At 45.9% G+C, this 26,405-nt stretch overlaps 1 protein-coding gene across 1 annotated transcript in view; it reads left to right on the forward strand.

Moving 5' to 3' along the window:
* Window positions 1-921: 921 nt before the first annotated feature.
* Window positions 922-26,405, forward strand: part of APPBP2 (amyloid beta precursor protein binding protein 2) — an 84,755-nt gene continuing 59,271 nt past the window's right edge. The window contains exon 1 of the mRNA XM_040424692.1: window positions 922-1,327. Within this exon, the coding sequence (XP_040280626.1) occupies window positions 1,190-1,327 (138 nt within the window). The 5' untranslated portion in view covers window positions 922-1,189. The remainder of the gene's footprint in view (window positions 1,328-26,405) is intronic.

Here is a 26,405-nt window from a genome sequence, read left to right on the forward strand (position 1 = left end):
CCGAACTGGCAGCTTGGCCAGAACCAGAACAGTTTCACACGGGCGTTGCGGATTGGGGCCGGATGCGTTCAGTGAAACTTGCACTATTTTGCAAGCAAGTTCAGTCAGTTTTGTCTGCGATTGCGTTTAGTTGTTCAGTTTTTTCCGCGAGGGTGCAATGCGTTTTGATGCGTTTTTCACGCGCGTGATAAAAAACTGAATGTTTACAAACATCTCTTAGCAACCGTCAATGAAAAACGCATCGCACCCGTACTTGCTTGCGGATGCAATGCATTTTTCACGCAGCCCCATTCACTTTTATGGGGCCAGGGCTGCGTGAAAAACGCAGAATATAGAACATGCTGCGATTTTCACGCAACGCAGAACTGATACGTGAAAAACAACGCTCATGTACAAAGCACCATAGAAATGAATGGGTCAGGATTCAGTGCGGGTGCTATGCGTTCACGTCACGCATTGCACCCGCGCAGAAAACTTGCTCGTGTGAAAGGGGCCTTATTAAACACAACGGGAGGCAATTTCAGCGCAGTTTTGGCCTGGTTTTCAGCACTGAATCTTCACTTGATGGTTCCAATGCGGATTTGGTGCAGACACCAGGACCAGGGTTTTTGTCCGGCAGTTTTCGAGTCTGTGCCAAGATGTATAGGTCCATTCTCGGCACGTTTGCGTTGCAACCCCCTCGCAAAGCTGCAGAAGGAGCCTGCTCAATGTTTAGTTCTATTCAACGCAGCTAGGCTGTCACATGAAAACCACGGTAGAAACCGCAGCGGTTTCTGCTGTGGAATACGCGGAGAATCTCGTCACGGAAGTATCAGCTCTGCTTCTCCTAGAAGAGGCAGTCGCATCAGACCCCACGTGACCTTCCTGTCAGCCAGCTCATCCCAGACCCTCCTCTTACGCCACTACCCCTGTGCGCGATGAGGTCATTGCCGTGGTCGCTCACGTTCTGCGATCAAGGCGATATAGAAAGCTAAATGTTCGCTTCTAACAATAAATAAGAGCGGCGCCCCTGAGTGACAGTACCGGGGAGGAGCAACCTAGGATAGCTAGTGATACCGTGCCCTGCGGCGGGGGGCAGAGAACGGAAATTATAGCTGTGCCTGACAAGGAGGGAGGGGCTAGCTCCCGGGCCGTTGCTGTAACCGGAGAGTAGGGGGAGCGGTGGGCTCTGCCGGGGCCACCAGCGATCATGGCGGCGGCGGAGCTGGAGTGGATTCCGGAGACCCTGTACAATACGACTATTTCCGCAGTGGTGGATAACTACAGCCGAGCCCGTAGGGACATCCGCAGCCTGCCCGAGAACATCCAGTTCGACGTGTACTACAAGGTGACAGCGCGATGTGTGTACTGTCTGTAGTGTGTGATGTGTATACTGTCTGTAGTGTGTGATGTGTGTACTGTCTGTAGTGTGTGATGTGTGTACTGTCTGTAGTGTGTGTGATGTGTGTACTGTCTGTAGTGTGTGTGATGTGTGTGATGTGTGTACTGTCTGTAGTGTGTGATGTGTGTACTGTCTGTAGTGTGTGATGTGTATACTGTCTGTAGTGTGTGTGATGTGTGTACTGTCTGTAGTGTGTGTGATGTGTGTACTGTCTGTAGTGTGTGTGATGTGTGTACTGTCTGTAGTGTGTGTGATGTGTGTACTGTCTGTAGTGTGTGTGATGTGTGTACTGTCTGTAGTGTGTGATGTGTATACTGTCTGTAGTGTGTGATGTGTGTACTGTCTGTAGTGTGTGATGTGTGTACTGTCTGTAGTGTGTGATGTGTATACTGTCTGTAGTGTGTGATGTGTATACTGTCTGTAGTGTGTGTGATGTGCGTACTGTCTGTAGTGTGTGTACTGTCTGTAGTGTGTGATGTGTGTACTGTCTGTAGTGTGTGATGTGTCTACTGTCTGTAGTGTGTGATGTGTCTACTGTCTGTAGTGTGTGTGATGTGCCTACTGTCTGTAGTGTGTGTGATGTGCCTACTGTCTGTAGTGTGTGTGATGTGCCTACTGTCTGTAGTGTGTGTGATGTGCCTACTGTCTGTAGTGTGTGTGATGTGCCTACTGTCTGTAGTGTGTGTGATGTGCCTACTGTCTGTAGTGTGTGTGATGTGCCTACTGTCTGTAGTGTGTGTGATGTGCCTACTGTCTGTAGTGTGTGTGATGTGCCTACTGTCTGTAGTGTGTGTGATGTGCCTACTGTCTGTAGTGTGTGTGATGTGCCTACTGTCTGTAGTGTGTGTGTGTGTGATGGGCGTACTGCGGGCCGTATACAGCCCGCAGAGCTGTCCGGAGCCAGCAGGAATGGAGATGAGCACTTCCATTGTGGAAGCGCTCATCTCCATATTCATCTGTATCGCCGTCCTCAGGATACCGATACAGATGAATGGTGCGGAGGAGCAGGGAAGAGGCGTCTCCCTTGCCCGTTCCTCTGATATATATGCCCATTGTGGCTTCATGAGTCAAAAAGTTTGCCAACCTCTAGTGTGTGTACTGTCTGCAGTGTATCTAGTGTGTACTGTATCTAGTGATGGGTATACTGTAGTGTGTACTGCATCTAGTGTGTGATGTGTACTGTATGTAGCACAGTGTACGCCTGTACTGTATGGATCTCCATGTACATTATGTAGCGCAGTGTGCGCCTGTACTGTATGGATCTCCATGTACATTATGTAGCGCAGTGTGCGCCTGTACTGTATGGATCTCCATGTACAGTATGTAGCGCAGTGTGCGCCTGTACTGTATGGATCTCCGTGTGCAGTATGTAGCGCAGTGTGCGCCTGTACTGTATGGATCTCCGTGTGCTGTATGTAGCGCAGTGTGCGCCTGTACTGTATGGATCTCCGTGTGCAGTATGTAGCGCAGTGTGCGCCTGTACTGTATGGATCTCCGTGTGCAGTATGTAGCGCAGTGTGCGCCTGTACTGTATGGATCTCCGTGTGCAGTATGTAGCGCAGTGTGCGCCTGTACTGTATGGATCTCCGTGTGCAGTATGTAGCGCAGTGTGCGCCTGTACTGTATGGATCTCCGTGTGCAGTATGTAGCGCAGTGTACGCCTGTACTGTATGGATCTCCGTGTGCAGTATGTAGCGCAGTGTGCGCCTGTACTGTATGGATCTCCGTGTGCAGCGCAGTGTGCGCCTGTACTGTATGGATCTCCGTGTGCAGTATGTAGCGCAGTGTGCGCCTGTACTGTATGGATCTCCGTGTGCAGTATGTAGCGCAGTGTGGCTCGCTCGCGGTTTATGTATTTCACCTGCTGCTACGGTCTTTTCCTTGTCCATGTGTGCGCTCAGCTTGCCAGTTTTACCAGTGCCATGTCTTGAATTCTATAGGTATCATGCTCATTTTTCATGGTCTTGGTATCAAGGATGTTATTTGACACTGAAGGGGAGACTTATCAAAGCTGATGCAAAGGAAAACTGTCTTGGTTGCCCCTAGCAACCAATCAGAGCAAGCCTTTCATTTTCCAAAGGAGCTGTGAAAAATGAAAGATGAAATTTGATTGGTTGCTATGGGCAACTTAGGGTACTTTCACACTAGCGGTTTTCTTTTCCAGCACTGAGTTCCGTCCTAGGGGCTCAATACCGGAAGAGAACTGATCAGTTTTATCCTAATGCATTCTGAATGGAGAGAAATCTGTTCAGGATGCATCAGGATGTCTTCAGTTCAGTCTTTTTGACTTTTCAGGACGGAGATAATACCGCAGCATGCTACGGTTTTATCTCCGTCCAACATTCCGGAACACATGCCGGATCCGGCATTTTTTCCCATTGACATAAATTAATGCCGGATCTGTCCCCAAATGTTCCAACAAAACGCATCCGGCATTGCGGTCTGCGCATGTTTAGACCGCATAAAAATGTGAAAAAAATAAATGCCGTATCCGTTTTTCCGGATGACACCGGAGAGACGGATTTAGCATTTCAATGCATTTGCCATACGGATCAGGATCCTGATCCGTCTGACAAATGCCATCAGTTTGTATACGTTTTGATGGATCCGGCAGGCAGTTCTGGTGACAGAACTGCCTGCCGAAATCCTCTGCCGCAAGTGTGAAAGTACCCTAAGCCAGTTTTCATTTACACCAGTTTTGATAAATCTCCCCTTGAGTATTTTGTGTACATGGCATCATCTCTGTAGGTCAGAGACAGGAAAAGGAAAAAAAGAGGGTTAGTCACTGGGCCGTCAGAACGATGGTCCAGGGGTAACTTCGCAGGGCGCCAAAAGTTGGGGCAGAATAAGTGTCCTTTTGATTTCACCTGAATATTAGGGGAAAAAATGTGTGGAATGAAGAAGTGGAAAAGGATGAGGGCAGGCTGCCAAAATGGTCTCAACCCACCTTGAGAGCCTTAAGGTGGGTGATTGGAGAGTAAGGAGTGGGGTAGCGTGGGGACGCTGAAAAAAGAGAGAACCACAGGGAGGCGCCAATATCCCTAGTATCTAGACTTGTGGGGGTATGTAACCCAAAAGATAGCAGTTATAAATAAAACAAATAGTAAACAAATGGTAAAAGCAATGGTAAATTGCAAGTATAAAATTGGTATTTAACCACTTAAGGACCACAGGTTTATACCCCCCTAAAGACCAGGCCCTTTTTTACAAATCGGCACTACACTACTTTCACCGTTTATTGCTCGGTCATGCAACTTACCACCCAAATGAATTTTACCTCCTTTTCTTCTCACTAATAGAGCTTTCATTTGGTGGTATTTCATTGCTGCTGACATTTTTACTTTTTTTGTTATTAATCGAAATTTAACGATTTTTTTTGCAAAAAAATGACATTTTTCACTTTCAGTTGTAAAATTTTGCAAAAAAAACGAGATCCATATAGAAATTTTGCTCTAAATTTATAGTTCTACATGTCTTTGATAAAAAAAAAATGTTTGGGTAAAAAAAAAATGGTTTGGGTAAAAGTTATAGCGTTTACAAACTATGGTACAAAAATGTGAATTTCCGCTTTTTGAAGCAGCTCTGACTTTCTGAGCACCTGTCATGTTTCCTGAGGTTCTACAATGGCCAGACAGTACAAACACCCCACAAATGACCCCATTTCGGAAAGTACACACCCTAAGGTATTCGCTGATGGGCATAGTGAGTTCATAGAACTTTTTATTTTTTGTCACAAGTTAGCGGAAAATGATGATTATTTTTTTTTTTTTTTTTTTTTTTCTTACAAAGTCTCATATTCCACTAACTTGTGACAAAAAATAAAAACTTCTATGAACTCACTATGCCCATCACGAAATACCTTGGGGTCTCTTCTTTCCAAAATGGGGTCACTTGTGGGGTAGTTATACTGCCCTGGCATTCTAGGGGCCCGAATGTGTGGTAAGGAGTTTGAAATCAAATTCTGCAAAAAATGACCAGTGAAATCCGAAAGGTGCTCTTTGGAATATGGGCCCCTTTGCCCACCTAGGCTGCAAAAACGTGTCACACATCTGGTATCTCTGTATTCAGGAGAAGTTGAGGAATGTGTTTTGGGGTGTCTTTTTACATATACCCATGCTGGGTGAGATAAATATCTTGGTCAAATGCCAACTTTGTATAAAAAAAATGGGAAAAGTTGTCTTTTGCCAAGATATTTCTCTCACCCAGCATGGGTATATGTAAAATGACACCCCAAAACACATTCCCCACCTTCTCCCGAGTACGGGGATACCAGATGTGTGACACGTTTTTGCAGCCTAGGTGGGCAAAGGGGCCCATATTCCAAAGAGCACCTTTCGGATTTCACAGGTCATTTTTTACAGAATTTGATTTCAAACTCCTTACCACACATTTGGGCCCCTAGAATGCCAGGGCAGTATAACTACCCCACAAGTGACCCCATTTTGGAAAGAAGAGACCCCAAGGTATTCGCTGATGGGCATAGTGAGTTCATGGAAGTTTTTATTTTTTGTCACAAGTTAGTGGAATATGAGACTTTGTATGAAAAAAAAAAAAAAAAAAAAAAATCATCATTTTCCACTAACTTGTGACAAAAAATAAAAAATTCTAGGAACTCGCCATGCCCCTCACAGAATACCTTGGGGTGTCTTCTTTCCAAAATGGGGTCACTTGTTGGGTAGTTATACTGCCCTGGCATTTTCCAGGGGCCCTAATGTGTGGTAAGTAGGTAAATGACCTGTGAAATCCTAAAGGTGCTCTTTGGAATGTGGGCCCCTTTGCCCACCTAGGCTGCAAAAAAGTGTCACACATGTGGTATCGCCGTATTCAGGAGAAGTTGGGGAATGTGTTTTGGGGTGTCATTTTACATATACCCATGCTGGGTGAGAGAAATATCTTGGCAAAAGACAACTTTTCCCATTTTTTTATACAAAGTTGGCATTTGACCAAGATATTTCTCTCACCCAGCATGGGTATATGTAAAATGACACCCCAAAACACATTCCCCAACTTCTCCTGAGTACGGCGATACCAGATGTGTGACACTTTTTTGCAGCCTAGATGCGCAAAGGTGCCCAAATTCCTTTTAGGAGGGCATTTTTAGACATTTGGATACCAGACTTCTTCTCACGCTTTGGGGCCCCTAGAATGCCAGGGCAGTATAAATACCCCACATGTGACCCCATTTTGGAAAGAAGACACCCCAAGGTATTTAATGAGGGGCATGGCGAGTTCATAGAAATTTTTTTTTTTTTGCACAAGTTAGCGGAAATTGATATTTTTAATTTTTTTCTCACAAAGTCTCCCGTTCCGCTAACTTGGGACAAAAATTTCAATCTTTCATGGACTCAATATGCCCCTCACGGAATACCTGGGGGTGTCTTCTTTCCGAAATGGGGTCACATATGGGGTATTTATACTGCCCTGGCATTCTAGGGGCCCTAAAGCGTGAGAAGAAGTCTGGAATATAAATGTCTAAAAAATTTTACGCATTTGGTTTCCGTGAGGGGTATGGTGAGTTCATGTGAGATTTTATTTTTTGACACAAGTTAGTGGAATATGAGACTTTGTAAGAAAAAAATAATAATAATTCCGCTAACTTGGGCCAAAAAAATGTCTGAATGGAGCCTTACAGGGGGGTGATCAATGACAGGGGGGGTGATCAATGACAGGGGGGGTGATCAATGACAGGGGGGGTGATCAATGACAGGGGTGGTGATCAATGACAGGGGTGGTGATCAATGACAGGGGGGTGATCAATGACAGGGGGGGTGATCAATGACAGGGGGGTGATCAGGGAGTCTATATGGGGTGATCACCACAGTCATTGATCACGCCCCTGTAAGGCTTCATTCAGACGTCCGGATGCGTTTTGCGGATCCGATCCATCTATCAGTGCATCCGTAAAAATCATGCGGACATCTGAATGGAGCTTTACAGGGGGGTAATCAATGACAGGGGGGTGATCAGGGAGTCTATATGGTGTGATCACCACAGTCATTGATCATGCCCCTGTAAGGCTTCATTCAGACGTCCGGATGCGTTTTGCGGATCCGATCCATCTATCAGTGGATCCGTAAAAATCATGCGGACGTCTGAATGGAGCTTGACAGGGGGGTAATCAATGACAGGGGGGTGATCAGGGAGTCTATATGGGGTGATCACCACAGTCATTGATCACGCCCCTGTAAGGCTTCATTCAGACGTCCGGATGCGTTTTGCGGATCCGATCCATCTATCAGTGCATCCGTAAAAATCATGCGGACATCTGAATGGAGCTTTACAGGGGGTTAATCACCACAGTCATTGATCATGCCCCTGTAAGGCTTCATTCAGACGTCCGGATGCGTTTTGCGGATCCGATCCATCTATCAGTGCATCCGTAAAAATCATGCGGACATCTGAATGGAGCTTTACAGGGGGGTGATCAGGGAGTCTATATGGGGTGATCACCACAGTCATTGATCACGCCCCTGTAAGGCTTCATTCAGACGTCCGGATGCGTTTTGCGGATCCGATCCATCTATCAGTGGATCCGTAAAAATCATGCGGACGTCTGAATGGAGCTTTACAGGGGGGTAATCAATGACAGGGGGGTAATCAATGACAGGGGGGTAATCAGGGAGTCTATATGGGGTGATCAGGGGCTAATAAGGGGTTAATAAGTGACGGGGGGGGGGGGTGTAGTGTAGTGTAGTGGTGCTTGGTGCTACTTTACTGAGCTACCTGTGTCCTCTGGTGGTCGATCCAAACAAATGGGACCACCAGAGGACCAGGTAGCAGGTATATTAGACGCTGTTATCAAAACAGCGTCTAATATACCTGTTAGGGGTTAAAAAAAACACATCTCCAGCCTGCCAGCGAACGATCGCCGCTGGCAGGCTGGAGATCAACTCTCTTACCTTCCGTTCCTGTGAACGCGCGCGCCTGTGTGCGCGCGTTCACAGGAAATCTCGGCTCACGCGAGATGACGCCTATTGGCGTTAGTGTGACCTGGGAGCGCCGCAGAAATGACGCCTTTCGGCGTTAGCGTGGCGGGAAGTGGTTAAAATCAAAATTTTAGTGACTCACTTCACCCAGGAGGGTAATGTGGGATAAAGCTCAAGACACCCACATCACACCTCCTGCGCCTGGATATATACCTATATGCTCCTGATGAAGGGGACCCACCAAGAGGCCCCGAAACGCGTTGAGCTGCTCACTCCCCCAACCCTGGCTTTTGGAATAAAAGAAAGAACAAGGACTCGAGAGTGATCTTTGTTCATCTCTAAAGACTCTACTGGCGATCCAGGCGCAGGAGGTGTGATGTGGGTGTCTTGAGCTTTATCCCACATTACCCTCCTGGGTGAAGTGAGTCACTAAAATTTTGATAAAATTTTGATTTTAAATACCAATTTTATACTTGCAATTTACCATTGCTTTTACCATTTGTTTACTATTTGTTTTATTTATAACTGCTATCTTTTGGGTTACATACCCCCACAAGCCTAGATACTAGGGATATTGGCGCCTCCCTGTGGTTCTCTCTTTTTTCAGCGTCCCCACGCTACCCCACTCCATCATCTCTGTAGATCGGGGCTCTACAACTCCCAGCTTGCCCTCTAATGTTTTTACTGAAACTGGAAGTTGTAGTCTAAGGCCCCTGCAGGCCACCGTTCCTCCCGCAGCGAGTCCGCATCGCAGCACCCGGCCTGACCTCCCAGCACTGACCGGATTCACATAGCATGATATGGATTTATGATGCTATGTAACCCTTACAGTTCTGGAATGTATTGTTTAACAGTGGCATAATGCTGCCAGTGTTATCTAATACATTCCAGAACTGTAAGGGTTACATAGCATTATATTAATTTATGATGCTATGTGACCCCGGCAGCGATGGGAGTTCAGTCCGGGTGCTGCGATGCGGACTCGCTGCGGGAGGAACGCTCGCCTGCAAGGGGCCTAACAGCTGCTCAGCCACAGGTTTCAGACTGTTGATCTATAGACATCCGTGTACTTGTGATTTGGGGCTCCTAGTATATCCAGTCCAGTAAAGCCCTGTGTGGGCCACTTGTCAGTGCTGGTGTAGTAGTTGGTAATGCCATGGTCATTGTGGCCCCCTGTTCTGGAGCTAGATGCAGGTCCCACCTCCAGGACTTGCACCTCAGACATTTATGTGCATATTATGTGAATAGATGCTAATAGTGTACTGAAAGTATAAGAATCCAATATGTTTGCGGTGTCCTCTTCTGTGTAGTCACTTTTATCTGACATATCTCTCTCTGGCAATGTTGAGTGGAGACCAGAGTAGCTGGCACTACAGCCACCATAGAGGCCATCACCTAGACTTCTTTGTGTTGAGATCTGCTTCCTGTCCCTTAAGGCCTCTTTCACACGGGCGTTCCGGATTTGCTCTGGATGTGTCGCGCGTGCATTGCGGGAAAACCGCACGAGAAGGCACACAATTTCCGTCAGTTTGGACTGCGTTTGCGTTCCGATGTTCAGTTTTTTTTTTTCCGCGCGAGTTGCAATGCGTTTTGCACGTGCGTGATAAAAAAACTGACTGTAGTACCCAGACCCGAACCCGGACTTCTTCACTGAAGTTCGGGTTTGGGTTAGGTGTTCTATTAATTTTATTATTTTCCCTTATAACATGGTTATAACGGAAAATAATAGCAATCTTAATACAGAATGCTTACTAAAATGTGGCTTGAGGGGTTAAAAAAGAAAAAAATTAACTCTCCTTATCCAATTGATCCCGCAGCTGGCATCGTCCTCTTGCTTCTTCTTTCAGGACCTGCAAAAGGACCCTTCCTTCAGCAGGACCTGCGCTGACGTCACCACGATTATGTCATCAAAGGTCCTTTTGCAGGTCCCGAAAGAAGAAGCAAGAGGACGATGCCAGCTGCGCGATCAATTGGATAAGGTGAGTAAATTTTTCTTTTTTTTCTTTAACTCCTCAATGGACATTTGACTTTGCATTCTGTATTAAGAATGCTATTATTTTCCCTTATAACCATGTTACAAGGGAAAATAATACAGTGAATGTACTTTGATGGAGTCCGGGGTTGCTTTCATCCCTATCATCTCCTAGCAACCATGCGTGAAAATCGCACCGTATCCGCGGATGCTTGCGAGTTTCACGCAGACCCATTCATTTCTATGGGGCCTGTGTTGCGTGAAAAACGCAGAATATAGAACATGCTACTATTTTCACGCAACACACAAGTGATGCATAAAAATCACTGCTCATCTGTACAGCCCTATTGAAGTGAATGGTCCGAATTCAGTGCGGTTGCAACACGTTCACCTCGCATTGCACCCGCATGGAATTCTCGTCCGTGTGAAAGGGGCCTTAAAGGGATTCTGTCACCTGGATTTTAGTGACAGAGCTTTTAACATCATCACATCAGTCTGCTCGTTTTGTATTGAAATATACTAGTATTACTACCCTAAGTGTTGTCATTTGTCTAGAAAATTACTTTTATTAATATGGTCATGACCTGAGTAAGGAGCCCAAGGGGCTGTCCCTCGGCCGTTGGAGCCCAGCACCGCCCCACTGCTAATTTATTCACTCCTCATTGCCGGCTGGCGCATGTGCAGTGCGTCCTGTGAGGTTGATTCCAGGTATCCACGGCGCATGCGCGAGATTGTGGCTCAGCGAACGCATTCCAATGTCAGCGTTTGGAATCGACCTCACAGGACGCACTGCACATGCGCCAGCCGGCAATGAGGAGTGAATAAATTAGCAGTGGGGCGGTGCTGGGCTCCAACGGCCGAGGGACAGCCCCTTGGGCTCCTTACTCAGGTCATGACCATATTAATAAAAGTGATTTTCTAGACAAATGACAACACTTAGGGTAGTAATACTAGTATATTTTAATACAAAGAGAGCAGACTGATGTGGTGATGTTAAAAGCTCTGTCACTAAAATCCAGGTGACCGAATCCCTTTAAGGTGGATTTACACAGACCGACTGAGCTTTGCTTCCCAACAGTCGGCTGCTTGTTCAGTGAAGGAGACCACAGCAATCTCCTTCACCGCATGAGGTCGGGGGATTGCTATAGTGATCCCTTGTCCTCATAACGAATCATAGCTTCTGTGTTTAGATTACACGATGTGCTGCTCTGAAGCCATGAACGGTGGTGCCTGCACGAGCGACCGGACCACACGATGAATGCACGTTTCGCCTGTTCATTAGGTAATCAGCTGCACATTTAGACAGCCAAATGACGCTACTTTCACACTAGCGGCAGCACCGTGCCGCCTGAAGTCTGCTCCGACCCCATTCACTATATGGGGGCCGGGCCGGAAGTCCGGCCGCAGCACGTCAAACTTGCCGAGAAGCGACCAGAATAAAACTACAACATGTCGTCGTTTTATTCCGGCTGCCGCTAGTGTGAAAGTAGCCTGATAGGGACGATTATTGGTGTGTCTAAATGCACCTTTACTGGCAGTTCTATTTCAGATCTGACAACTCTTGTAGGATTTGTAATGGTGGCCATATTGGTTGTCAGTGAAGTTTAACTGTAATGATGCACGTTTTGTAAGCACTTGATCATGCACTCGGCATCTGTCACCAGTATGTTGGTTGTCACATACATGAGCAATTATCATTTCAATACCTTTCATCATCATCATCATGGTCAGGGTTTTTAAACAGAACGTGTCACCAATAAATGCAGTGTAATCTGCAGGTAGAGCTGGAGGTGCTGAGCAGATTGATGTATAGTTTTCTGGGGGGAAAAAAATCGCTAAAACTTTAAATTTGTACATTTAAAGTGGTTGCCTCACTTCAGCAAATAAAATTTGTCATGTACAGAAAGTTAACACAAGGCACTTACTAATGTATTGTGATTGTCCATATTGCCTCTTTTGCTGGCTGGATTCAGTCCTACATGCAGGACTTTTTTCCTATCGTCCATGACAGCACCATGAGAGAGGGTCCGCCTCCCAGGACAGGAAACCCACAGGTATAAAAAAGAAGGAGCCTCTCTCTTCCTCAGTGGTTTCCTGTCCTAGGAAGTGGATCCTACAGGTTTGGCCATAGAGGGGAATAGTTTCTCCCTCGGCATCTGAGAGTTTTTTTATTAGCTATGGGGGGGTGCCGGGTGATTTCCCGGCTCCACACACCCGAAGACACAGCTGGGAAGCGGGGCATCTGTACTGAGCGGCTGTGCCTTCATCTTCCTGCTTGTAGCCTGACTTCAGTACGTGCCGAGGAGACGCGCGATGAGCTTCCTAGCTCTACCTCCACCTCACTCTTCCCTCACCCCGTGTACTAACCGGGTGGAAGACCCTCCCGCTGTTGCGGGCATCTCTGGAAGTCCAGACAGGCTCCCCATGCGTCACGCTAAGCCGGGAGAGGACGGAGTCATATTATAATAATAATAATAACCCATCCGGCTCATCCTCTTATGTGTGCACGAGACGCAGGAGCGTGTAAAATTCTGCGAGATTTGTTCCTGCAGACCATTAAGTGCGGGGAAAAAGCGATTTTTAAATTCAGATACCCAGCTACAAGCCAAGATCTATGTTGGGAAGGTCCGGATTCAGGCTGTTGAAGGTCATGGAGAGTACTAGTGACCAGAAGGAGCCGTCTACCCCTCGCCTGTGGTATGGATGGAGGGTATGTGACGTTCTATGAATACGGGCTTATGGCAGTCTTGTTGTTTTTCAGGATAAACCCAAAAAGGCATCCTCTAAAACAAAATACAAAGAATGTGGATTGTGTAAAGCAAAGTTAGCTCCCGCCTATACTAAGCTACTTTGTCGCCCTTGTATTGAGTCCACAATTGCGGAAGAATCACCTTCTATGATGAAATGCATGAAGAAGTTAATTAGAGAGGAAGTGGGGAATGCGCTTAAATCTAAGAAGGTTCCTCATAAATCTCAGGATAAGTCCTCCTGCACACGACCGTTGTGTGCACCCGTGGCCGTTGTGCCGTTTTCCGTTTTTTTTTTTCACGGACCCATTGACTTTCAATGGGTCCGTGGAAAAAATGGAAAATGCACCGTTTTGCAGCCGCATCCGAGATTCGTGTTTCCTGGCCGTGAAAAAAAGGACCTGTCCTATTTTTTTCACGGCCAACGGTTCACGGACCAATTCAAGTCAATGGGTCCGTGAAAGAACACGGATGCACACAAGATTGGCATCCGTGTCCGTGATCCGTAGGTTACTTTTTATACAGACGGATCCGAAGATCCGTCTGCATAAAAGCTTTTTCATAGCTGAGTTTTCACTTCGTGAAAACTCAGAACCGACAGTATATTCTAACACAGAGGCGTCCCCATGGTGATGGGGACGCTTCTAGTTAGAATACACTACAAACTGTGTACAAGACTGCCCCCTGCTGCCTGGCAGCACCCGATCTCTTACAGGGGGCCGTGATCAGCACAATTAACCCCTTCAGGTGCGGCACCTGAAGGGGTTAATTGTACTATCATATCCCCCTGTAAGAGATCAGGGCTGCCAGGCAGCAGGGGGCAGACCCTCCCCCCCCCTCCCCAGTTTGAATATCATTGGTGGCCAGTGCGGCCCCCCCCCCTTCCTCCCTCTATTGTAATAATTCGTTGGTGGCACAGTGTGCGCCCCCCCCCCCCTTCCTCCCTCTATTGTAATTCGTTGGTGGCACAGTGTGCGCCCCCCCCTTCCTCTAGGGTTGGTGCACAGTGTGCGCCCCCCATCGGCCCCCCCTCCCTCTATAGCATTAACAACATTGGTGGCCAGTGTGCGGCCTCCCATCTCCCCCCCCCCCCCCCCATCATTGGTGGCAGCGGAGTTTTCATACTTACCGGCTGCTGCGATGTTCGTGTCCGGCCGGGAGCTCCACCTACTGGTAAGTGACAGGTCTGTGCGGCGCATTGCTAAATGAACTGTCACTTACCAGTAGGAGGAGCTCCCGGCCGGACACAGACATCGCAGCTCCCAGGTAAGTATGAATCTTTTACTATTGTACTATTGCTAGTAACCCGCTGCCACTAATGATCGGGGGGGGGGGGGGGGGGGAGATGGGAGGCTGCACACTGGCCATCAATGTTGTTAATGCTATAGAGGGAGGGGGGGGCCGATGGGGGGCGCACACTGTGCCACCAACGATTTATTACAATAGAGGGAGGAAGGGGGGGGGGGGCGCACACTGTGCCACCAACGAATTATTACAATAGAGGGAGGAAGGGGGGGGGCGCACACTGTGCCACCAACGAATTATTACAATAGAGGGAGGAAGGAGGGGGGCCCGCACTGGCCACCAATGATATTCAAACTGGGGAGGGGGGGGGGGGGGAAGATGGGAGGCCGCACACTGGCCACCAATGTTGTTAATGCTATAGAGGGAGGGGGGGCCGATGGGGGGCGCACACTGTGCACCAACCCTAGAGGAAGGGGGGGGCGCACACTGTGCCACCAACGAATTACAATAGAGGGAGGAAGGGGGGGGGGCGCACACTGTGCCACCAACGAATTATTACAATAGAGGGAGGAAGGGGGGGGGGCCGCACTGGCCACCAATGATATTCAAACTGGGGAGGGGGGGGAGGGTCTGCCCCCTGCTGCCTGGCAGCCCTGATCTCTTACAGGGGGATATGATAGTACAATTAACCCCTTCAGGTGCGGCACCTGAGGGGTTAATTGTGCTGATCACGGCCCCCTGTAAGAGATCGGATGCTGCTAGGCAGCAGGGGGCAGTCATGTACACAGTTTGTAGTATATTCTAACTAGAAGCGTCCCCATCACCATGGGATCCTTCAAAAATCAAGGAAGACCCACGGACGAAAAAACGATCACGGAAAAACGGGACCCCGTTTTGCGGACCGTGAAAATATACTGTCGTGTGCAATAAGCCTAAATCTCCAGTTTATTCTGATCTCTTTAGTTCAGAAGAACATTTTTTGTTAGAAAGCGGGGAGCTGGGCTCGGATTCTTCTTCTGAGGGGGACAGAGGTGGTAAACCCCTGTTTCCTATTCAGGATACGGATCAGCTGTTAAAAGCAATAAGAGCAACTATGAACATTGAAGACCAAAAAGAGGTCCTTTCCATTCACGATGTAATGTTTGAAGGTCTAGAAGGGAAAAAGCGGAATTTTTTCATTCATGAAAATGTATCTTCCTTAATATCAAATGAATGGAAAAATCCAGATAAACAGAGTTTTATTCCGTCATCTGTGAAGCGGAAGTATCCCTTTGAGGAGTCAGATTGTTTATCTTGGGATTGGGCCCCAAAGATTGATGTTCCCGTAGATCCTCCCTCCCCTTTGATGATTTGGGTCAGTTAAAAGACCCTATGGATAGGAAGGCAGACCACTTTTTGAGACGCACATGGGAATCACTGGGGGCCTCCTTTAAGGGTACATTCACACGACCGTGTGTAATCCCTTCCGATTTGCGGTCTGCAAATAACGGAACCGTGTGTTTGCATTTTACGGACAAATGACTTCCGTATGTCTTCCGTTTTTTACAGTCCGCAAAAAAACGGAAGGAAAAAAATAATAATTATTAAGGCCTTCCAAAATATGGAAACGGATCCGCAAAAAACCGATGACATACGGAAACCATTCCGTATGTCATCTGCAATTTGCGGATCCATTGACTTGAATGGTGCTGCGCACCGATCTGTACGGACAATAGTAGGACATGCTTCATATTTTTGCGGAATAGAAATGCGGACACGCGGATGCGACCAACATACTGAATGTTGTCCGCACATTTTATTCACCCATAGGAATGAATGAGTCCGCTTTTATTCCGCAAAATGCGGAACGGATGCGGATCGGTCGTGTGAATGTACCCTAAGCCTAATATTGCTGCTACTTGCACAGCCAGAGCCCTGATTTTATTTATCAAACAGCTCGAGTCTCAGATTAAAGACCCCAGAGAACAATTATTGGAGAATATTCTAGTTATTATAATAATATGGTGGCTCACTCCATCGATAACTATGGATTGGGTGCTACTAAGCCTGATGACTCGCCCAGTCATAAAGAATTGTAACAAAAAACTAGCTATAAAGGCTGAGCACTCACCACCTGGACCCCACGGAGAAACAGATGAACCTGAGTAGTAATAACGCCTGAGTATTTTAATATTAAGAAATGCAGATAATGCGACATAATAATAAAACAATAAAAAATGGTAAATGCACAAAAGATAACTATGGTACAATATAAAATCTAAAATAAATAGTAACTGAGATGGTTATATATTGGGTCCACTGAGGAAGGGGCCAGGAAAAGACCCCGAAACGCGTCTGGTTGTTTAGAGACCCGCACGTCAGCTGATGGACAACTATTTATCCACTTACTCTGGATTTGGACCCTCATTCATGCAAAGTCCACTATCATAGAAGCTAGATTTTTACCTGGCATATAAGGAACGCCGCGATTTTAATATTCGGTCCTGACAATCGGGAGACACCACTTGAATAATCCTCACGGTTGGAGACAGTCCGGAGGGCTACTGGACACCGTATGGACTAGTGACTGTCGAATCGTCCGAGTCGTTCCAGCTGATAACTTGTAACCAGGTACCGCTGTATCCGACATTGTAAGCCACGTGGGACGCCACTGTGTGCGCAAGTCGTACGGCAATACAATTTCTCTATACTGGGAAGTAGGGATCGACCGATATTGATTTTTTAGGACCGATACCGCGCCACCAATGAAGATAAGTCTCTCAATCATTCATATACAGGAGGCGGGAGCTGGCTGCAGAATCACATAGCCGGCTCCCGACCTCTATGAGCGGTAGCTGCTGCGATCCGCGGCACCTGAGGAGTTAACTACCGCGGATCGCAGCTATCGCTCATAGAGGTCGGGAGCCGGCTATGTGATTCTGCAGCCAGCTCCCGCCTCCTGTATATGAATGAATAAAAGGCTTATCTTCATTGGTGGCGCAGCGGCCACAGCCCCTCCCCTCCTCTTGTCTTCTCTTCTGTCATTGGCGGCAGCAGCAGCACAGGGGGAGGAGACACTGCTTCCTTCTCCCCTGTGCTGCGGAGGGAACACAGAACGCGCTGAGAGCAGCGCGTTCTGTGTTCCCCATACGTTATCGGAATATCGGCAAAATAGATGCCAATACCGATAACGTTCAAAATCCTCAATATCGGCCGATAATATCGGCCAAACCGATAATCGGTCGATCCCTACTGGGAAGTGCAATCACAATATATCTGTCAGCGAATTTCTGTCGAATTTTTGACAGCCATAGGCTAGGAAACAGTATATGCGATACCAGTTATGATGGTCATTATCACCATCTACTGGGAATTCTAATCACAATATATCAGCGATTTTATGCCGAATTTTTTATTGCCAGCACATCGATAACAAACAATCGAGTTGGGAACATTATAAGCGATATAAGTTACGATTATAACTACTATCCAATATCGATGTCTCAGTATTGAATATCCGAATTATAATAGAAGACACATACTGCTACATATAGGAACGGTGATTCCATCCATGCTGTCAATATTTATTACTGCTATATAACCACCTCAGTTACTATTTTAGATTGTACCATAGTTATCTTTTGTGTATTTACCATTTTTTTTTGTTTTTATTATTATTTTTATGTCGCATTATCTGCATTTCTTAATATTAAAATACTCAGGCGTTATTACTACTCAGGTTCATCATATTCTAGTTATTGCTAAGGTGGCGGACTCTTTAGCAGATGCCTCTGTAGACGCTGTTAGATTATCTGTAAGAGCCACTTCGTTATCTAAGGCTACTTTCACACTCTTGTTTTGTGCCGGTCCATCATGGACGGATCCGTTCAGATAATACAACCGCATGCATCCATTTGTATTATCTTTAACATAACCAAGACGGATCCGTCTTGAACACCATTGAAAGTCAATGGAGGACGGATCAGTTTTCTATTGTGCCAGATTGTCAGTGAAAACGGATCCGTCCCCATTGACTTGCATTGTGTGCCAGGACGGATCAGTTTGGCTCAGTTTCATCAGACGGACATCAAAGCGGAATGGAGACAGAACGGAGGCAAACTGATGCATTCTGAGCGGATCCTTTAACATTCAGAATGCATTAGGGCAAAAACTGATCCGTTTTGGACCACTTGAGAGAGCCCTGAACGGATCTCACAAACGGAAAGCCCAAAAAATTGGTCATGCGATGTAGTATCTAAAAACCGCCTATGTAACATCCCTTGCGAAGGAAAGTATTTGGCTCCACCTTAGATTACATTTTAGTGAAAGGAAAAAGGGGTTTCCCTCTTGGTTCCGCAGGCAATATAACCCCTTTCGTGAGAATAAAAGATTTCCCGGTAAAGATAGGAACATGGGTAGAAAGGATAACTAAATCAAAGGATATCTAAATCAAAGGGCTTTGTGTTCAGGGGTCAGGGCTCTGCTCCCAGGAAGGATAATACACAATTACACCAGGGTGAGAGGAAGATTGTCAAACTTCCTCCCCGCCTGGACAAAAATGTCAAACTGCAATTGGATCTTAAAGGGTTTCTATCACTTCGTTTCACCTATTTAGCTTTCAGACACTAGCGATCCGCTAGTGTCTGCTTTATCTAACCATCCTAATATAACTGTTTATTGGGCAGCCGTTTAGCTAAAAAAATAACTTATATAGATATGCAAATGAGCCTCTAGGTGCTATGGGGGCGTGATTAGCACCTAGAGGCTCCGTCTACCTTAACAAACTGCCGCCGCCCAGCGCGTCCCTCCAGCCCGCCCATCTCCTCCGGAATGCGATGCTCCTCGTATTCGGCGCATGCGCAGTGAATGTCTGATCGCTTCCCTGCTCAGACATCTCCACTGCGCCTGTTCCTCGGAGCACTATGACGTCATCGGCGCAGGCGCAGTGGAGATGTCTGAGCAGGGAAGCGATCAGACATTCACTGCGCATGCGCCGAATACGAGGAGCATCGCATTCCGGAGGAGATGGGCGGGCTGAAGGGACGCGCTGGGCGGCGGCAGTTTGTTAAGGTAGACGGAGCCTCTAGGTGCTAATCACGCCCCCATAGCACCTAGAGGCTCATTTGCATATCTATATAAGTTATTTTTTTAGCTAAACGGCTGCCCAATAAACAGTTATATTAGGATGGTTAGATAAAGCAGACACTAGCGGATCGCTAGTGTCTGAAAGCTAAATAGGTGAAACGAAGTGATAGAAACCCTTTAACCTCTCTAAAAGAGGGGTTCAGATTGGAGTTCAGCTCTTCTCCACCAGAAAAGTTCTTTGTTTCAGAAAGAAATCAGAATTCGTAAGGGGCGCTAGAAAGAGAGGTGGATACGTTATTAAGAAACGGTGCTCTTATTCCTGGCCCTCCTGGGGAAAAGGGTATTATTCCAATCTCTCTAGTGAAGAAGCCAAACACTTATTACAGGAAAATTATAAATTTAAAAGGGTTGAACAGATTTCTGAAATACAGAAAGTTCAAGATGGAGACATTCAGATCTGTAGTAGGCCTTCTTTTACAAAGATTGTTTTATGGTAGTCCTGGATATAAAGGACGCGTATTACCATCTGCTGATTTATTTGGTTCATCAAAAATTTCTGAGAGTGGCACTGCATCTGAAGGGGAAAGTAAGACACTTTCAGTTCCAAGTACTTCCATTTGGATTTTTTTGGCTCCCCGTATATTTACCAAGTTGGTGGTGGAGATGGCTGCTCATATAAGCGAGAAGGACATCTTGTTTGTTCCCTACCCGGACGATTTTTAATTAGTAGCCCCATCCAGGCAGAATTGTCTTTCACAGGCAGACCAACTAATTCAGATCATGGAATGATTGGGTTGGATAGTGAACATGGAGAAATCCAGGATGATCCCCCTACAGTCGCAGAGGTTTCTGGGGATTTTGCTCGACTCGACCTCCCAGAGATCCTTTCTGACCTTGGACAAAGTGAACAAAGTAAGGTCAGTGGTGCAAGAGCTAATTCTGTGCCCTTGCGTTTCAGTCAGGAAAGCTATGTCCATCCTCGGTACCTTGACATCATGCATTCCAGCAGTTATGTGGGCTCAGGCTCATTCCAGGGATCTCCAGTGGGAGATTCTCCAGTCATGGTCAGGGACGCCAGAGGAGCTGAACAGCAAGATTCTAATCTCCAGGAAGACCCATCTTTTACTAGAATGGTGGCTGATACAGGAAAATCTAGATCAGGGGGTCCCGAGGAAGGTGGTAAATCCTTTAGTAGTCCCTACAGATGCCAGTCCGTCTGGGTGGGGGGCCCATGTTTTGGACAGAGTTTTTCAGGGATCCTGGGACAGTGCAGATTGGGAGATATCTTCCAATGCAAAGGAATTGACAGCAGTTCGGAAGACTCTGTAGAAAATCCTGCCTTTGCTTCAGAACTGGCATTTAAGGGTTTTGTCCGACTGATTCCACGGTGGCCTACTTAAATCGTCAAGGGGGCACCCGATCCAAGGAGTTGATGGGAAATACGAATCAAATATTTCCCTCGTTGTTCCCTTGTCACTATCAGCCCTTCATATCAGGGGTATAGACAACTGGAAAGCAGACTACTTAAGTCGAAACAGACTGGACCAGAGGGAGTGGTCCTTGAATAAGGACATATTTGCAAAGATAGTAAGCCTGTGGGGGTTGCCAGAGATAGACCTCTTTGCAACAGGAAGGTGAAAAGGTTATTTTCCATTAGTCCAGGGTATTCTCCCATAGCAGTGGATGACTTCCTTCAGCCCTGGGGCAGAGGTCTTCTGTATGCTTTCCCTCCATTACAATTGATTCCCAGGGTGTTAGGAAAGAGAGAGCTTCTGTGATCTTGATAGCCCCGTCGAGCATGGTTCACCTGTCGGTCAGGGAGCCATGAATCCTTCCGGAAATTCCGAATCGCTTGTGTCAAGGCCCAGTTATACATCCCCCAGTCAAGGGCCTTAACTTGACGGCTTGGTTTTTGAAAGGTCACTACTGATCCAAAAGTGGCTATTGGGGTTGGTAGTCTCTACCTTATTAAAGAGTAGGAAGGAAATTACTACAGGCATATACGCTCGAGTATGGTCAGTTTTCTTAAAGTATTTAGGGATACCTCTTTCACCTTTTTGTCAGCTTAGCATCCCTAGGACTTTAGAGTTTCTCCAGAGGGGATTAGATAAGGGGTTGGCCTTAAGTACCTTAAAAGTTCAGATTTCCGCCCTGAGTGTTTTGTTTGATTCAAGTCTAGCTGCTCATCCTTTGATTGTTAGATTTTGTAAGGCCGTTGCTAGGAACATCACGGCTAGCATCGCTAGGGTCCCTCCTTGGGACCTTGGCCTGGTCCTTCAGGTTTTAGTTAAGGCACCCTTTGAACCCCTCTCTGAAGTCCCCATTAACATTCTAACATTAAAATGTGTCTTTTTAGTGCAATCACATCGGCCAGGAGATTAGGCGAGATGCAAGCTCTTTCCATCAACCCTCCTTATATCTCCATTCAGGAGGACAGGATTACTCTTTGCCCCGATCCAGCATTTCTCCCCAAGGTAGTCTCGGATTTTCACAAGGGCCAGGAAGTGTTTCTCCCTTTTTGTGATCACCCTAAGGAAGCTGAGCTCTATCATTTGGATGTTAGGAGATGTGTGCTGCCTTATTTAGAGGCTGCCAAGGGGTGGAGGAAGACAACCTCTTTGTTTATACAATTTGCAGGCCCTAATAAAGGAAAATCAGCTAGCAAGAGTTCATTAGCTAGGTGGATAAGGCAGGCTATCTGTTTAGCTTATGTTTCCCTACAGAAGCCAGTTCCCTGGGGATGGTCGGCTCACTCAACAAGAGCGGTGGCAACTTCTTGGGCAGAGAGAGCAGAAGCTTCAATCGAAGACATCTGCAAAGCCGCAACTTGGTCATCTTCCTTGACCTTTAAGCACTATAGGTTGGATCTTTCTTCTTCTTCTGACTTGTCCTTTGGTCGTAAGGTTCTCCAGGCCGTGTTCCCACCCTAGTTTTTCTCTGGGATCTCTCATGGTGCTGTTATGGACAATAGGGAAAAATGATAATTACACTTACCGGTAATTAGATTTTCAAGAGTCCATGACAGCACCCCTAAATTTCCCACCCTTTTTACTTCGGTGTTGGTGACGGTTCTTGGGTATGGTCACAAGGTATGCAAAAAAACAGAGGCTATAATTAAACGTTAGAGATCATATGTCCTCAACCAAGCAAGCGAGGAAAGTTGGAGGATTGGATTATGGGGGGCTTCTCGTCTCTGAAAACCACTGAGGAAGAGAGAGGCTCCTCCCTTTTTTTTTTTTTTAAATACCTGTGGGTTTCCTGTCCTGGGAGGCGGACCCTCTCTCATGGTGCTGTCATGGACTCTTGAAAATCAAATTACCGGTAAGTGTAATTATCATTTTCTGTCCACTACAAAAACGTTCTCCTGAACAGAAACGGATCCCTTTCTAGTCAGTGGGGTCCGTTAGGCTCCTTTTGTTTCAGGTATTTGCAGAATACGGCATTTTCGTTGTTTCCATTCTTCTGCTTCTATAACTGAGCAGAACAACGGAAATAAGAGGGGCTGGTGTGAAAGTAGCCATACACAGAGAATGCCATCAGTGACTGACAATTATCTTTGTATACACACTTGCACAGAGAATGCTATCATTCACTGATAACACCTCCCCTGTATACAACTATCAGTGACTGACAGCCATCTCTGTATACAGTCTTGCACAAAGAATGCGATCAGTCACTAACACCTCCCCTGTGTACAACTATCAGTGACTGACAGCTATCTACGTATACACACTTACACAGAGAATACTATCAATCACTGATAACACCTCCCCTGTGTACAACTGTCAGTGACAGCTATCACTGATAACCAGTGATGGCCAGTTCGCATTGTTTGCCAGCGAACACATGCGGGCTGCCATCTTTTCTCACAAGTCCGGCGATGCACAGGTAAGCCCTTACCTGTGCCTGTGCCGCGAGCCAGTCTGAAATCAAATGCGGTCACCGGGAGCATGCAGTTCCGGGGGGCCCTCATCGGGCTGTTCTCGGAACTGCCTGCTCCTGGTGACCGCATTTGATTTCAGACTGGCTCGCGGCACAGGCACAGGTAAGGGCTTACCTGTGCATCGCCGGACTTGTGAGAAAAGATGGCAGCCCGCATGTGTTCGCTGGCGAACAATGCGAACTGGCCATCACTGCTGATAACGCCTCACCTTTTAACAACAACTGAAGTCAGAAAAAGCAGAGATTTTAGATGTATAATTTACAAGTTTTATGATACTTTTCCCACAAAACTATATATCAATCTGCTCAACTTCTCCTCTATAACCTAGTTGCTACAGGTTCCCTTTAAGAAAATCAAGCCCTTGCAAGTGTTGTCCATCTTCTGATGTTTTCTTGTCGTATCATTTTAATATATCATTATAGGGGTCGTCCAGTATTTTTGCGTAAAGACCTATCCTCAGGATAGGCCATCAGCTGTTCTGTGTAGCTGCACTACAGGACGTTGGTTGTGGACCTGCACTGTAGCGGACAGCGCTCATCACTGCAGCGCTGCTCCAAGTGAAGTGAATGAGATGCCGTGATGAGTGCTGTCCACTACAATGTTGGTGCTGCTCAGTAGCTCCAGCGCGGACTTCCAACTGATTCAGCCTTTAATTGCATGGTTGCATTATGCTCCACATCAGTGGTTATCGACTTCAATGAATTTTGTCTGGATCAATGGAAGTTCACATGGGGTGTGTATGCGATGGCAGAATTCTATCTGCCAAATATGCAGTAGCTCAGGTTAGAGAATTTCATCTGTGGTCGGCAGAAGCTACATGTGCATGGCATAGACACACATGTGAATAAGGCCTTAGCATGGTGTTGCTGGTTGGATCATTTGTATAAACTTTGTCATAGATTACACAAGCATTACATTATGTATGTATGGCCAGATATACATTTCCAACAGTCCAGTGTGTTTTTGTTGCAAATTATATTTTCAATGTAAGTTACACAATATATCTGAGATGCTCACCAGTCTATGGACTGGCGCACAGCCCACCAACTACCAATTGATGTTAAAACATACGAGACAAAAGAAAGACAATGGCCGACTCACAGTGGACTTGCATACACTTTGCTAAATCAATACATATACATTTATTATAAAAATGATATCCCCATTGTAAAATTATTCAAAACACACTCACCGTCCCTTTAGGTGTTTAAAATGCAGAGCTCTCGCATAAAACCTCCAAATATGGCTTTGTGATCCCTTATAGTCTCTTATATCGATATATCTAATGCGCACTTAATTGTATCTTATTTATATAGATGTCTTGATAGCCACAGTCTAGCGCTCCTGAGCTTATGCTGGGGTTTATAGTACTATTGGATTATGAAATGTCCCGCTGTAGATAAATGTTCAATAGTCTAGTGCTCCTGCGCTCGGACTAGGACTTCTAGTCCCCACGAGCTATGCCTAGAATGTCCCACTATGTATCACTTATCATGTTAGATCGTTCTATGTTGATGGTGGTTTATTACTCACGAGACCCACAGCGCTGTGTTCGTATGCAAGTTGACTATAATTTCAATGTGCTGATTGATCATTACAGCATACTGTATTAATAAACATGATGCATGTTTTTTTTTACTTTTTATTTAAAGAACAGAAAACACATACAAAGCTATGTATTATTTTAATAATTTGTCATTGTTAGTCATTACATACAATTAAAGTGGCTCTGTCACCAGGATCATTCCTATTACCCCAGACATGCTGCCGGGTAGGGCTCATCATTCTGATTAACACAATACCTTTCTTTTGTCTGTATGCCAAACGGCTGCAGAGAAATCTGTGTTTGTAGTCATATGCAAATGAGAAGTTGGAGCACCAGAAGGCAGGTCTGAATCCTTTGAGCACTGCTATGTAACACCCCCTGTGCCCTGCACACTCCGCCTTCCCCTTGGTTGACAGGGCTGGACATCAGACTGGGGCAGAGCTGTTTCCTAGCATGGAGTAAAGTAGAACTGGCTTAGTTACCCATACCAACCAATCAGATTCCACCTTTCATTTTGGACAGCTTCTTTGAAAAATGAAAGGTGGAATCGGATTGGTTGCTATGGGCAACTAAGCCAGTTCTACTTTTCACCAGGTTGATAAATGACCACATTGAGATCTGCTCAGAAAGCTAATCTACATATCACTGCTTTATTCACAAGCATGATATATGATTATACAGACACCAGTAATATGTGTCGGCTTATAAGCATAGAAAAAACATGCATCTCCATGTGGTAATACTATAGCTTTGTGCCAAGTGCATGATTTTGCATGTAGAGCTCCCAGGTTTGAGAAACTTCCAGGTGTTTTTTTTCTTCAGATATTTTTTTCATTTTCCACATTTAACCCATAATAAAAGTCTAATGGGAGTCATTTATTAATAAATAAAGCCCCTTCTCTGGCGGTGGATCGCTGAAGTTATGAAGAGGCACAGGCTCGTCCCCTTCTCTGCCTTAATCCCGCTCACTTTCTTAGACTTGGCGTGAGCGGAGAAATGTCACAGATTGCGTCACAGATTGAGCACGACTTATGGTCAAAATAACATCCATATTTATTTTTTTTGGTTGTGTTCTTCTGACTGATCAGAAGAACTGAAAGCTAAAGGGGGATGTGAACCTGCCCTAAGCTGCCTGTTAAACCATGCCTGTGGCAGGACTTGACAGGCAGCCAGTTAAAATCCCATAGTCTACAATAGTATTCTATTGCAGTCTATGGCACAAGTGATCAGAGGATTGCATGAAAAAACTAAAATATTGAAAAATGTAAATCCTCCTTTCCAATTTTACACATAAAAATTAACATAACAACATAACGGGAATCAGTGTCCCAAAAGAGTTTGTACATTTAAAATTATAAAAATAGTTTTCCTGCACGTTAAATGCCATAACGGGGAAAAAAATTAAAAAAATTATCAAAAAGTCGTATGTATCCCAAAATGGTACTAATGAAAACAGTAGCTCTCCCTCAAAATAGCTTTGTAGATGAACATATGGTAAATTAAATGGTGCTGTGAAACAATAAAATAACCCCGATATGGCCATGTGAACAGAAAATATAAAAAGTTGTGTCTCTTGGAAAT

The sequence above is a fragment of the Bufo bufo genome, chromosome 3, assembly GCF_905171765.1.
Source record: "Bufo bufo chromosome 3, aBufBuf1.1, whole genome shotgun sequence".
Classification (NCBI taxonomy): domain Eukaryota; kingdom Metazoa; phylum Chordata; class Amphibia; order Anura; family Bufonidae; genus Bufo; species Bufo bufo.